The 15,757-nt window shown below is 40.4% G+C and overlaps 1 protein-coding gene across 8 annotated transcripts in view; it reads right to left on the bottom strand.

Annotated features, from left to right (window-relative positions):
- Window positions 1-15,757, bottom strand: part of rnf216 (ring finger protein 216) — a 214,653-nt gene that overhangs the window by 141,450 nt on the left and 57,446 nt on the right. For all 8 annotated transcript variants that reach the window (XR_009513929.1, XR_009513930.1, XR_009513931.1 and 5 more), the window contains exon 13: window positions 12,064-12,142. Coding sequence is in view for 3 of the 8 variants with exons in the window: in XM_059979517.1 (XP_059835500.1) it covers window positions 12,064-12,142 (79 nt within the window). In the remaining 5 variants the exon portion in view is untranslated. The remainder of the gene's footprint in view (window positions 1-12,063; window positions 12,143-15,757) is intronic.

The raw sequence follows: 15,757 nt of genomic DNA, 5'->3' as shown, positions 1-15,757 counted from the left end.
TCAGGACTGAAAAGGAAGAGGAAAGATGCCTGAATAAAAGGATGAAGGGAGAAAAAAAAGAGGACAAGCTAGAAGCTGACGGTTTCAAAGTGCATGGGAAAGGTAAATGGCTGGAGAATCTAATAGTAGAAATGAATGGACTATGGGAGAAAGCAAAGGAGGGACACCAGTGGGAAGTGATAGGCAGGTGAGAAGTGGTTAAGAGGCCAAAGTGGGGATCAAGAGTCTGGGAAAAAAAAATTACCATAAGGAAAAATCATTACTCAAGCCATCAGGTTGAAGGCTACCTCGACAGAATACAAGGTGTTGCTCCTCCACACTGGGAGTGGCTTCACCATAGCAAAAGAAGCCATGGACTAACATCTCAGAACAGGAATGGAGATAGGAATTAAAATGGTTGGCTAAGGATAGAGCTGAAGTGCACAACAAAGCTGTCCCCAAATCTAATCTGCCATTCTTCTGTTACTCAGTGGAGCAAGTTCAGGAGAGCAATTAGCCAATTCATTGTATCTTAATACTTCTGCCCCCCCCCCCCCTTACAGTATGTTAGAATTTGCAACTGTCAATAAATGGCACAACCAAAAGTCTCATCTTGAATGCTTGAATGGTCAAGAATTCTCTTTCCTCCAACCATCTCCCTCTCTCCTTTCTTTTATTCCAAAATGATTTCGAATTCACTATCTCCTGCCATCAAGACAATTTAACTCTAGTCAATCTGCTGCAGATCCTATCTGCCTTCGGTATTTTTTGATTTAAAAACTCATTCATCACTGTTGTAAACCAACGCTTACCAAACTTTACTGCACTGTCATGTGATATACCATATCCTACTCACCAATTACACACATTCGCATGGGATGTCACCAACTCAGGGTAATCCAACATCTCAAATTCATAATCTTTCTTCATACTCAAATTCACTTACGGCATTGCTTCTGTAATATCCCTCTTACACAGACTTTCTCACTAATCCCCATTAAACCCTGACCTTATACAGACAGGTCTTCTCCAATGAACCATTAGCTCCTCTGACCCTGACTCACTGCACACCACTGCCACCCTCTTTCTCCCATCTATGGCAGAAAATGCTTTCAAAATCTCTTGATACAGACTTGTAATCAGATTAGCTAAAATACCAGACACTGAGTAAGATACAGTAGTAAATTCTGGATGTTTGCATTTCTGGATTGCATTTAAGAAGCCAGTACAAGCTCCACAGCATATGCTACTTCTGAAACTGATCACCCTTGCTGGTACAGTTTAAGAGCAATTCTTTTCTAAACACAGTGTACTTATGGAAAGTACAGTTATTTTAAAGGTGCATTTACACATTAATACAAGACACCCTAAAAGCCACACAACATAGAGCTGTTGGGTCTCATTATTATGGCCCTCTCAGCAGACAAAGTTATAAGGTGCAAGATGAAAACAGCTTGCCAAATTATCTAAAGCAAAGTGGGCAATTATGCGATTCTGTTAAAGGTAGAGAAGAAATGCAGGAGAAATACATGTTGTTTTCCTATTGAAGGCAAGATGCCACAAAAGCTCTTATAATACAAAAGCGTATACTTTGGTGGGAAACTCCAACAACAACATGATAACAACAGATTTAGTTTTATATCAACAGAATCAAAGACATGATTTGTCTGGAGGATTTTCAACTATTTGCTACAATTAACTATCATATAATAGACAGCAGCTTCCAATTTCATGGGAAAAGATGACTGCAGTAATAAAGAAAAAGCATGCATTTACATAATATGCATTATAATCTCAGGAGTCTCAAAGAACTTCACAGGAAATAATTATTTTTCAAGCATATTCACTGCAGCAATAAGGTACCAAAGTTCCCCAAAAATAAAGAGTTCAATTAGGTTCATTTTGAGCGGTGATTATTAGCTGAACTATTGAGAGAATGCCTCCTTTCCCTTAGTTTAATAAATTTCCATCAGAGTAGAACTCAACAACCCCAGTTCAAAATCAAAAGGTAATATGCTGGAATTTTTAAAATGCAAACACGAGGAAATCTGCAGACACTGGAAATTCAAGCAACATACACACACAAAATGCTGGTGGAACGCAGCAGGCCAGGCAGCATCTATAGCAAGTACAGTCGACGTTTCAGGACGAGATCTTCCCTCAGGACTAACTGAAAGAAGAAACAGTAAGAGATTTGTAAGTGGGAGGGGGAGGGATGAAGCTAAGAGCTGGAAAGGCGATTGGCAAAAGGGATACAGAGCTGGAGAAGGGAAAGGATCATGGGACGGGAGGCCGAGGGAGAAAGAAAGGGGGAGGGGAGCACCAGACGGAGATGGAGAACAGGCAAGGAGTGAATGTGAGAGGGGCAGAGAGAGAAAGAAAGAAAAGAAAAAGGGAAAAAATAATAAATAAATAAGGGATGGGTTAAGAAGGGGAGGGGGACATTAACGGAAGTTGGAGAAATCAATGTTCATGCCATCAGGTTGGAGGCTACCTAGACAGAATATAAGGTGCTGTTCCTCCAACCTGAGTGTGGCTTCACCTTGACAGTAGAGGAGGCCATGGATAGACATATCAGAATGGGAATGCGACGCGGAATTAAAATGCATGGCCACTGGGTGATCCTGTTTTCTCTAGTGGACATAGCGTAGGTGTAGCAAAACGGTCTCCCAGTCTACCTCGAGTCTCACCAACATATAGAAGGCCGCACAGGGAGCACTGGACACAGTATATCGCACCACCCGACTCACAGGTGAAGTGTCGCCTCACCTGGAAGGACTGTCTGGGGCCCTGAATGGTGGCGAGGGAGGAAGTGTAAGGGCAGGTGTAGCACTTGCTCCACTTGCAAGGATAAGTGCCGGGAGGGAGATCAGTGGGAAGGGACTGGGGCTGGGGGGGGGGGGGGGGTGAGGGAAAGTTGTGCTTGGTGGTGAGATACTGCTGGAGATGGCAGAATTACGGAGAATTGGACCCAGAGGCTGGTGGGGTGGTAAGTGAGGACAAGGGTAACCCTATCCCTAGTGGGGTGGCGGGAGGATGGGGTCAGAGCAAATGTGCATGAAATGGGAGAGATACGTTTGAGAGCAGAGTTGATGGTGGAGGAAGGGAAGCCCCTTTCTTTTAAAAAAAAGAGAAAGACATTTCCTTCAACCTAGAATGGAAAGCCTCATCCTGAGAGCAGATGCGGCGGAAACGGAGGAATTGTGAGAAGGGGGTGGCATTTTTCCAAGAGACAGGGTAGGAAGAGGAATAATCAAGGTAAGCTGTGAGAGTCCATAGGTTTATAGTAGATATCAGTAGATAAGCCGTCTCCAGAGATGGAGACAGAAAGATCAAGAAAGGGGAGGGAGGTGTTGGAAATGGACCAGATAAATTTGAGGGCAGGGTGAAAGATGGAGGCAAAGTTTAATGAAGTCAACGAGCTCAGCATGTGTGCAGGAAGCAGCGCCAATGCAGTCATTGATGTAGCGAAAGAAAAGTGGGGGACGGATACCTGTATAGGCTTGGAACGTGGACTGTTCCACAAAGCCAACAAAAAGGCAGTCGGCTGGTGTGAGATACTTCGTCTGGTGCTCCCAGTATGGGCTTCTATATATTAGTGAGACCTGACGCAGACTGGGAGACCGTTTCGCTGAACACCTATGCTTTGTCCGCCAGAGAAAGCAGATCTCCCAGTGGCCACACATTTTAATTTCACATCCCATTCTGATATATCTATCCATGGCCTCCTCTACTGTCAAGATGAAGCCACATTCAGATTGGAGGAACAACACTCCAACCTGATGGCATGAATATTGTTTTCTTTAACTTCCGTTAATGCCCCCCCCCTTCTTACCCCATCCCTTATTTATTATTTTTCCCTTTCTTCTTTTCTCTTTTTCCCCTCTGTCCCTCTCACAATCACTCCTTGCCTGCTCTCCATCCCCCTCTGGTGCTCCCCTCCCACTTTCTTTCTTCTTAGGCCTTCCGTCCCATGATCCTTTCCCTTCTCCAGCCTTGTATCCCTTTTGCCAATCAACTTCCCAGCTCTTAGCTTCATCCCTCCCCCCTCATGTCTTGATCTATCATTTCAGATCTCCTCCTCCCCCTCTCAAATCTCTTACTATATCTCTTCTTTCAGTTAGTCCGGACAAAGGGTCTCAGCCCGAAACATCAACTGTACTTCTTCCTATAGATGTTGCCTGGCCTGCTGCGTTCCACCAGCATTTTGTGTAAGATGCTGGAATTTTGCCTGAATTATATGCCACAAATCCAGCCATAGGGATTCATACCCAAATTTATGGCACTGAATTGAAGGACATTGATTTGACACTTACAAGAATAATTTACAATGTGCTGGGAAAAGAGCAGGGGGATGGAGGTGCTGAATACTTTCTTCTTGGAATCGGCAGGTCACTAAGGCAAACAGCCACCTCATGAACTGTAACTATTTTATGATTCAATACTCACACTACTTTTTAAATCAACAGGTCTCTTTCACAAGCCCTTACTGAAAGGATAAAGTGATTTAAAGGTTTTGAGAGAAAGAACTATTTACAGGATCTGAAGTAGAGGACACAATTTGAAACAATTAGAATGATGTGCGAGAAATGTAAAGATGTCACTTAATAACTAAGCAATGTAGTGTCATGTATAATAAGGTATTCACCGACTGGCTCATTTACCTACAAAGGATATTGAATATTAAATTTCCATGAACAAATTGTTGCCAATGGCAAGACTCAAAGCAAAATGAAAAACTATTACTGTGATTTAACAGATCAGTTGCAGAGACTAGCAGTGCAAGGCCAGCGCAGTAACAAACCTTTCCAACTCTATGATCCTGCACTGCTCTATTATAGCCATTTGACCAATTAAACTGCTAACCCATACATCTTTTGGAATGTGGGGCAGAACCAGAGTACCTGAAGGAAATCTACATGGTCACAGCGAGAACAAACTCCTTACAGACAGCTATGGAATTGAATCTGCTTCGCTGCCACTATAATAGATTATGCCAACTGCTACATTACCATGTGGCCAATATTCAAGAACATTTCATTGACCATAGAAAACCCTGCATTGACAAATAGCCAAAACAGCCATTAACAGCTGATAATAGTTATTGTCGGTCAGTCTTTGTTGCTCATAGATTTAATTGGCAAACAAGAAAGGCAAAATGAAAAGGAGTCGCAAGAGATTTCTTCCACTGGCCCTGGATTCCATTTTAATTATCAGCTGCTAATTCAGAAACGTTACATCCATCTGGGGTTTGAAGAAGGAAATTATAGTCCTGAAATGGCTCCATGATTAGCCAATGATAAAGTCCTCCAATGTATTTGTAAGGCCTGATATATTAATGTATTAAATGCAAAAACGAAACAAAATCTGCAGATCCTGGAAATCTAAGCAACACACACAAAATGCTGGAGGAACTCAGAAGGCCAGGCAGCATCTATGGAAAAAAAGTACAGTCAACGTTTCAGGCCGAAACATCAACTGTACTCCCCACCCCACCCTCATAGATGCTGCCTGGCCTGCTGAGTTCCTCCAGCAGCCAAACATGGATTATTCCATACAACCCAAGGTTCCAGGCAATTCACCTTCTGGCACTCCAATATGTCAAATATAAATCAAGTTTGTATACTCCCTTTCTGAAAGACAACAGCTACAGAATTATATATTTCATGTTTTTGCACAGGGCTACAGCATTCAATGGAACTGTTAACTCTGATTAAAAGATTTACAAGTTTTAATGATTTGAATCATGGAAGATCTTCTGATCAGCCATCTTAAACCTTTCATGAAGGGAGAATTCCAAATACAGGTAGTCCCCGAGTTACAAACATCCAACTTACGGACAACTCGTACTACGAACCGAGGAAGGAGAACACTGTCTGCCATTTTAAGTCGGATCACAACGCCGTCCGCCATTTTAAGTCGTTGCTGTTGACACAGTGTTCAGTGTGCAACTTTGTATTTCACTTAAATTTTTCTTAGCAAGAGTCACCCTGACCCTGATCCCCACCCCCCATTCCGGTCAGCTGGTGGCGCAGTGAAATCAGCGCCAGGCTCGAGACAGACTGCTCCCACCTGAGCGCGCCGGGTTGATGTTGATCCAGTGACTCCCGTACCATCCGTTCCAGGTTGATATCGAGATTGCAACTCGACCTCGTAAAAAGCACTGCCACCTCCAGTTTAAATTCCCATGCGGAATATTGTGGAGGATCAAATACCCAAACCCAGCACAGCCCCCACTTGTCCCATTTAACCTGTGTCAGAGCGATTGTCCTTAGGACTCGGGGAATTCAATGCGGTGGTCCTTACGACCCAGCAGACCTCAGGAGCCGGCAGAGGTCTGGACCCGCCGCCCGCAGTATTTCTGTTCCATTGACGGGAAGTGACGCGATTGAAAATAAAGTGGAAATAATAAAATGTTTGGAAAGAGGTGAAACACCATCAGTCATTGGAAAAGTGTTAGGCTACAGTCGGTCAAAACAATTTTAAAGGATAAAAGATAAAGTGAGAATAATGGAGTATGTGAAAGGCCCTGCTAATGAAAGCTAATTATTACTAAGCAATGCAGTGGTTTAATTATTAGAATACATATGTTTCTTAAGTGTTTTCTATGCATAGAAAGGTAAAATATATACCATATACCCAAGACAAACGTTTGACTAACTGACGCTAAATAATACCGGCTGTACTTGTTCCGACATACGTACAAATCCAACTTAAAGACGGTCTCAGGAACGGAACTCGTACATACGGGGACTGCCTGTACAAGAAACTTCAAACTTGCATGCTCATCATACTTGTAAACTTTTCGACAAGTGCACTGACAGCAGGAATCAAACGCATCTTGGAATAATTTCAGACCAGAGATATCATGAGTTTATTCCAAGCTGCACGTCTCAAAGCATTGCAGTGATGAAAAACAGATCTGAACCTTAGCCAACAAAACACCACTGTACATTCAATTGACATTTTTGTGTAACAGATACATTTCAAGGCACAATATTTACAAAAAAATACAATCAGCTTCTTTTAAAACTTTACTTCGTGAAGCACAGTCAGGCTGAATTAGATAGCACAAATTTTGATTTCAGTACTTCATTTTCTGGGGTGTCATATTAAAACTACTGGCCTGAGACATCTATGGAAATACATACAAAGGCCTGCAACTCAGTTCTTCTTGGGTAATCTCATTCCTTAAGTGCTAAGATACAGTTTGCATTTAGCACATTGATTTTAGCCATAATTTCCCATGGTTTCCATGTGTATTCTTTATAAATAAGGTATACGGCTGTCAGCCAAGAACTGATTTCTTGTGATTACTTTTCTGATAACATTGTGTTGTGTTGACTGAGTACAAGTCCTTTAAATAGTTTTAATCCAACTTCAATTTTATGAATATGGATCGCAATAAAATATCAAAACATGCATGGCTCTCAACAAGTGTTTATGAAATTAAAGAAAAATGAAGCAGCCTTTCTCTTTAGAGTGGAAGACGAGATATTAGAAAAATAAAAGACTTGAGGACTTTGGCAAGCTCAAGTAATATGGATCTAGTAGTAGTCTCTCGAAGTCCGAGGAAGATCACACGACAGTAATAACCAACTTCTTCTGAATAATCTGAAGAGCAATTCACTCGGCATCTCACCTTCCTTTCTAACAACTCCATTAAAATGCATAATTCTCTGACTGAAAAGGAGGGCACTTAAGCCAATTTGCACCATAAATATTTTCCTGTGGACTGATTAAACAGCAAATTCATGTGAAAATTCTATACACGAGTTGGTACTTCACCACACTTTCATTTAATATACTGAAGCACTCATCAGGTGTCAAGTAAATGAAATTCAAAAGTAAGTTCTCAAATGGCAAATTAACTATGTCCCTTCAACATAATTATTCATATAAATTGTCAAAAATGCTATGTTAAAAATGCCTCCTTGATAATTTGCAATGTACAAGTGGATGGACTACAAAATGATACAGCACATTCAAGCAAAATATCATGAATCATCATCAACCTTCATAGCATCACAACCAGATAGGTTTTTCCAAAGCTGACATGTGATTTGTTGCATCTATCAATACACTGTCTTATTGCACCATCTGGTGGACATTTCAGAACTTGATATTTAATACTGAAAATGAATTAGATTAATACTCTGCATTTCCAAAAACATTTGAGATAATTTTTATGTCGTGGGGAACTGACTCAATGAAGGTCACCCATATCGGGTTCTGAAAAAGTATTTTCAACCACAAGTTGTAAGCCATTTTCCACATACAGTAGCATGCAAAAATTTGGGCAGAATTTCTGTTACTGTGAATACCTAAGTGAGTAAAAGATGACCTGATTTCCAAAAGGCATAAAGTTCAAGATGAGACATTTCTTTAATATTCTAAGCAAGATTACTTATTTTATTTGCATCTTTTACAGTTTCAAAATAACAAAAAAGGAAAAGGGCCCAAAGCAAAAGTTTGGGCACCCTGCATGGTCAGTACTTAGTAACACCCCTGTTGGCAAGTATCACAGCTTGTAAATGCTGTTAAGAATCCCTCAGTTCTTGTTTGGGGGATTTTCGCCCATTCTTCCTTGTAAAAGGCTTCTTGTTCTGGGATATTCTTGGGCCGTCTTGCATGCACTGCTCTTCTGAGGTCTATCCACAGACTTTCAATGATGTTTAGGTCAGGGAACTGTGAGGGCCATGCCAAAATCTTCAGCTTGCGCCTCTTGAGGTAGTCCATTGTGGATTTTGAGGTGTGTTTAGGATCATTATCCTGTTGTAGAAGCCGTCCTCTTTTCAACTTCAGCTTTTTTTTTCTTTACACAGATGGTGTGATGTTTGCTTCCAGAATTTGCTGGTACTTAATTGAATTCATTCTTTCCTCTACCAGTGAAATGTTCCCTATGCCACTGGCTGCAACTCAAGTCCAAAGCATGATCGATGCACCCCCATGCTTAACAGTTGAAGAAGTGTTCTTTTCATGAAATTCTGCACCCTTTTTTCTCCAAACATACCTTTGCTCACTGTGGCCAAAAAGTTCTATTTTAACTTCATCAGTCCACAGGACTTGTTTCCAAAATGCATCAGGCTTGTTTAGATGTTACTTTGCAAACTTCTGATGCTGACTTTTGTGGTGAGGATGCAGGAAAGGTTTTCTTCTGATGACTCTTCCACGAGGGTCATATTTGTGCAGGTGTTGCTGCACAGTAGAACACTTCACCACCACTCCAGAGACTGCTAAATCTTCCTGAAGGTCTCTTATAGTCAAACGAGGGTTTTGATTTGCCTTTCTAGCAATCCTATGAGCAGTTCTCTCAAAGTTTACTTGGTCTTCCAGACCTCAACTTGACCGCCACCATTCCTGTTAACTGCCATTTCTTAATTACATTACAAACTGAGGAAATGGCCACATGAAAACACTTTGCTATCTTCTTATAGCCTTCTCCTGCTTTGTGGAGGAGATTTATTTTAATTTATTTTAGTTTTCAGAGTGCTAGGCAGCTGCTAAGAGGAGCCCATGGCTGCTGATTGTTGGGACAAGGTTTGAGGCGTCAGGGTATTTATAAAGCTTTGAAATTTGCACCACCTGGCCTTTCCTAATGATGACTGTTAACAAGCCATAGCCTCAACAGGCTAATTAAGGTCTGAGACCTTGGTAAAAGTCATCTGAGTGCTCAAATCTCTTGGGGTGCCAAACTTCTGCATGGTGGTCCTTTTTCTCCCCCACTCTAAAATTGTACAAAACAAAAATAATACACTAATCTGGCTTAAAATGGTGAAAAGAATGATTCATCTTTAACCTTATGACTTTTGGATATCAGTTCATCTTCTACTCACTTAACTATTCACAGTAACAGAAATTTTGACCGGGGTGCCCAAACTTTTGCATTCCACTGTAAAGTGACTATTTTTTTGAACCTCCCACATCTTTTACAATACTCCATTGTGTCATGGCCCATTAAGACATATTGCTTCCACTGAATTTTAGATGGCATTTTCATGCATTTTAACTGCTGGGGTGGATTGTAATGGCATTTCAATACTTCACTATACATGCTAAATATTTACCCTATGTTAGGGCATGAAATACTTATTGATAATACAAAAAGGAAAAGCATGCAATCTTATCACTTCACTTTCAACTTTGCACCACATTAAATTCACACTGCATAATTCCTTGTGCTTGTGCATAAAATATACGAGTAAAAGAATAGGATATGGAAAGGATGTTTCCCATGGTGTAAGAGTCCAGGACAAGAGTGCACAGCCCCAGGATAGAGGGACATCCATTTAAAACAGATGCAGAGAAATTTCTTTAGCTGGGGTGGTGAATTTGCAGAATTTGTTGCCGCAGGCAGCTGTGGAGACTAGGTCATTAGGTGTATTCAAGACAGAGCTCATTAGGTTCTTGAAGGGAAACAGCATCAAAGGTTACTGAAAGGTGGGGAGTGGGGCTGAGGGAGAGAAAAAAAAGAATCAGCCATGATTGAATGGTGCAGCTGATTCGATGGGCTAAATGGCCTAATTCTGCTCCCATGTCTTACGGTCTAATAGGCTTTCATTTGAGTTCAAGTGAGTTGAGACAATTTCAGCAATAGATGGCAAAGGTTTGGGAGTCTCACTGCAGTCTCAAATTTGCAATGTATAGGTTTAATAAATCAGTCACGGAGGTAGATAAGTGACTTTGAAGAACAGGAATTGAAGACTAGGAAAGGGAACAAGTTTCAGTGATTAGTATTATACACTTCAATACAAGAAGTTCATAAAATAAAGGCTTGACAGAGACCGACATGTGGGAGAATTGTGATTTCTTAAAGATGTTTCATGACCGATAGGAATGACAGTTCAACAATCCTGGTTGCAATGTTTTCACATGAGATGAAAAGTAGGGGAGGATGCAGCAATATTGGCTAAAAAAACAATTCCAATTCTAAGGAGCAATTACATTCATTCATCTTTTAAGTACATAATCATTCCAGGATTAACAGAGGAACAAAAGGAGATCAAATAGCTGGGAGTGTACACTGATTTCTGAAATAACAGGAAGGCAGATAAGAAATTTGTTGATCAATTTCTGCTGAGTTTAAAAATGGCAAGACCAACCAACCCGTTATTAGTAAGGCAAGAATGCCGAATTCCTGAACTACCTTGAAGAAAACATTTCAATTATTATGCAGCTACAGTTGGTACCAAAGTTAATTCTAGAAAATAAAATGAAGGTTGCTAGGAAGTTGAAAGAAAGGGAGTGGGCTAGAATGAGGAAGTTGCAAGAATGATTCAGTCAAGTTTAGAATCAATATAAAAATGGATAAAGTCCACGAGTACAAGTTCTAAATTGGGCAAACTAAACTTACTGGACTGTGACATAGTGCCTTGTAAAAAGTATTCATCCCTCAAAAATTTTCACATTTTCTAAATTTAAAATGTATTGAAGTAAAACTTACAAAACATTGTGCATCATGTGAAAGCAAAAGAATAATTCCAAACCCTGTCAACAATTTACTGAAAATTAAAAACCGTGCAGGCCAACATAACATCGTAGGTACTGTGCTGTACCATTCTATTTTCTTTAAATACTTCATTCAGCTGATTTGTGTTTTCAAGCTTTGCATAGGATACATTGCTGAGACACTGAATTTATAACTGCAAGGGTCAATATTTCTAAGGATTTTTCATGAGAATGCATTTTTCATTAAAAAGTTGATTAATTTTAGAAAATACATTCAACACATGAATGACTTCTGGTGGCGATACAATTTATATATCTTTCCATTACACCAATGAATAAGATGAGGAAAATACTCTAATTGCCCTTTTACCCAAATTGCATATTGTAATATTAAAAGAAAACCTGAAGGGGGAAAAAAAAGTGTAGAAGCAGCTATCTCCTAGTCACCATTCCTCAATTTTACCTAGCCCTACCTCAATGATGACTATCAACACATGGAACTGTATGATGCCATACAAGCTCAAAAACACACTTTGTTTCTCCATAGTTATGAATGAAATACTAAATTAAAATCATTCAAGCCTGAATTGATTTGAGCTGACCAACACTTTTCTTTAAATGAGTATTAGTTCTTACCTTTCTACAGCGAGGGTTGGGACAGCTGAACATATTTATTTCTTTGTCCAGTAGTGCAGGGAAGTTGCAGAATGGACATCTGGAACATGTCACATACAGAAAGTAATAAAGTTAAAATAATATACAAAAATACATTTGAAAAATTTACCAAACTGTTTTGTAAAAATGATTCTAATTACAGTATACACTAGGAAATCTGCAGATGCTGGAAATTGAAACAACACACACAAAATGCTGGTGGAACACAGCAGGCCAGGCAGCATCTATAGGGAGAAGCACTGTTGATGTTTTGGGCCGAGATCCTTCATCACGACTAACTGAAGGGAAAGATACTAAAAAATTTGAAAGTAGGAGGGGGAGGGGGAAATGCATAGAGTCTTGAATCCATTCTTAACCTGTGCTGATCAGTGATCGTGGGTGTCATGGATTACAGCATAGTAGCGTACTGCTTAGCACATTTGAGGTTCATTTCCAATTGCTGTCTGAAAGGAGAGTTTAGACATTTTCCCTGTGGCCATATGGGTTTCCTCCTCGTGTTCTCTTTTCTTCCTGTAGTCCAAAGACATACCGGCTTGTAGGCTAATTGGTCATGGTAAATTGTCCTGTTAGGCCAGGATTAAATCAGGGGATTGCTGGGCTGCACAGCTCAAGTGCCAGAAAGGTCTAGTCGACTCTGTATCCCAATAAATTTTATTACATAAATTAAAAAGCAAAAAATAGCTACAGCAAGTCTCAATAAATGAGAAAAAAGCACACCAGTTCAATTTCCCATTGCTGAACTACTCTAAGAAATTTCTGCTAAATATTGTGCACTGATGTGGAAAACAAGTGAGATCTTACAGGACACGTAGAAAGCCATTTAGCTCAAATTTAAGCTCCACTGAAGTCTTACTCTACCTCTGAGCCCATTAGCTTAACTTCCCCTTCTTTTAAATATACATGTCTTGAAGTTTCAAAAAAAGATTAGGTTTCTGAAAATCAAAACCGCTATAATGTAAGGATTCAGTTAACCCTAAAATCTTCTCAGGGGATACTAGTTGTCCAGGATGTTAAAAAAAAAAGTCAGAAATTCATCTATCTCTTCCCAGTGAGGGTGTAGTAAACCTTTCACTGTAGCATATGAAACTATTGTTAGTAACATACAAATAAAACCCTTTGCTGCAGCAAAGACTGTTGGCTTACAAGGTAGAACTGTATTTACCTAGCTGCATCTTAAATATGGCTGTGCTGGTTGTGATAGACCTACAGATGATCACCCTTCAGGTTCATTTATGACACCAAATCCAAAAATCAGAAGATCAATTGACCTCAGATCTGAACTTCAATGCAAGTCAGTGATCTGGGAAATAAGGGACGAACAAAAAAAAACTTTTTTTATACAACAAGATAAAGTTGTTATCATCTTTTAATTGAGTGTCACCCATGAGATTTACAATCTAAGTCAATTCTATAGTATATGTTATCATAAACACTGGATAGAACAACAGGTTTCATCAATTCCTGGTCAAAGAACAGCATAACAAATAGCTTTGGTCAGTAGATTTAGAAAATCAGCTTGCTGGTGGATCCCAAGAGAAGGAACTTGTAGAATGCTTTCGAGATGGCTTTTTAGAGCAACTTGTGATTGAGCCCAATAGGGAAAAAACAATTCTGGACTGGGTGTTATGTAAGGAACCTGACTGGTTTGGGAGCTAAAGGTGTTTGGACACTGCCCTCCTACCATCCACCCACAACAGGCACTGATTTTGAAACACACCCCAAGGACTTTAAACCTGAAGACTTGGATATCACACTTCTCCCACACCAACCTCCGGGCACATGCTTCCATGTCCTATTCCCTAAGCATCAAATCTCTATCCACTGATCCTACCCCATCCACTTGCCAATCACTGGCCTTCTGTACACTAGCCTTCTCCAAACCCAGTCTCATTCTCAGAACGATTGTATTTTCCTTTAGAAACAATCAACAGGCAACAAATGAGCACGAAATATGGCTTTTGGTGTAAGGTCACAAAGTGGTAATTTCATGTACAGCAAGGCTTCAGTGCACCAACATCGCAGACCAATTTGTATGCCAGTCTCTCTCCAGGGAATTTTTAAAAATCTATTTCTATGGAACAAACATTCATCAAAAAAGTGAGGCACATATATCTATATACACATACACACATTGAGGCCACTCTGTTCAGTACACCTCATTACTGGCTCATTATCTAATCAGCAAATCATATGGAATGAACCATAACCAAGAGGTTCAGTTGTTGTTCAGACCAAACATCAGAATGGGGAAGAAATGTGATACAAGTGACTTGGATTGTAGAATGATTGCTGGTGCCAAATGGGTGGTTTGAGACGTCAGAAACTGCATGAAGATCCCAGGAGATGAACAATCTCTAGAGTTTGCAGAGAATGTGTAAAAAAAAACAAAGAACAAAAAATCCAGTTAATGGCAGCTCTGTCGGCGAAACACCCTGTTAATGAAAGGTCAGAGGAGAAAGGCCAGACTATGAAAATGGACAAGGGAGAGCCAGTAGATGTAGTGTACCTGGACTTCCAGAAAGCTTTTGATAAAGTCCCACATAGGAGATTAGTGGGCAAAATTAGGGCACATGGTATTGGGGGCAGAGTACCAACATGGATTGAAAATTGGCTGGCTGACAGGAAACAAAGAGTAGCGATTAACGGGTCCCTTTCGGAATGGCAGGCTGTGACCAGTGCAGTACCGCAGATGGTTACAATATACATTAATGATCTAGATGAAGGGATTAAAAGTAACATTAGCAGATTTGCTGATGACACAAAGCTGGGTGGCAATGTGAAATGTCAGGAGGATGCTATGAGAATGCAGGGTGACTTGGACAGGTTGGGTGAGTGGGCAAATGCATGGCAGATGCAAGCATGCAGGTATAGCAGGCAGTGAAGAAAGCTATGGCATGCTGGCCTTTATAACAAAGAGGAATTGAGTATAGGAGTAAAGAGGTCCTTCTGCAGCTGTACAGGGCCCTGGTGAGACCACACCTGGAGTATTGTGTGCAGTTTTGGTCTCCAAATTTGAGGAAGGACGTTCTTGCTATTGAGGAAGTGCAGGTATTGGAGTATAAAAGTTGCATTGTTTGCTGTGTAACCAAAACTACTTAGTCAGCTTTGAGCTTGTATCCAATTTATGCATGTATCCAATTTAGTAGGAGAATGAAATCTTAAGAATGTAGATGATAATTGGGCGTTAATGAGAGGTAGCTAAGAGATTTAGATTAGAACATGATTAAGTCAATGGGTAGAAACAATAGTGGCGGATGTACTTGTGAAACGCAACTGTAGACAGATTGGATATGCTAATGAACTAAACCAGGAGATTTTTTATATGCTATGTACAAGGATCGGTGGGCAATCAGCAACTAGCTCAATGACTGTCTGAGCTTTGATTTGCAAATTAAAGTTTAACACTTCTTGAAGAATCTTCTGTGTCTCCTGGTCGTTTGTGGGGCACGAGAAAACGAGAGACACGCGTAGGTTCACAAGGTTAATTCCCGGAATGACGGGACTGTATTATGTTGAAAGACTGGAGCGACTAGGCTGGTATGCACTGGAATTTAGAAGAATGAGAGGGGATCTGATTGAAACATGTAAGATTATTAAGGGATTGGACATGCTGGAGGCAGGAAGCATGTTCCTGCTGATGGGCGAGTCCAGAACT

The sequence above is a fragment of the Hypanus sabinus genome, chromosome 9 (genome assembly GCF_030144855.1).
Source record: "Hypanus sabinus isolate sHypSab1 chromosome 9, sHypSab1.hap1, whole genome shotgun sequence".
NCBI lineage: Eukaryota > Metazoa > Chordata > Chondrichthyes > Myliobatiformes > Dasyatidae > Hypanus > Hypanus sabinus.
The sequence above is the reverse complement of the archived record's forward strand: the minus strand, read 5'-3'. Positions and strand labels throughout refer to the sequence as shown.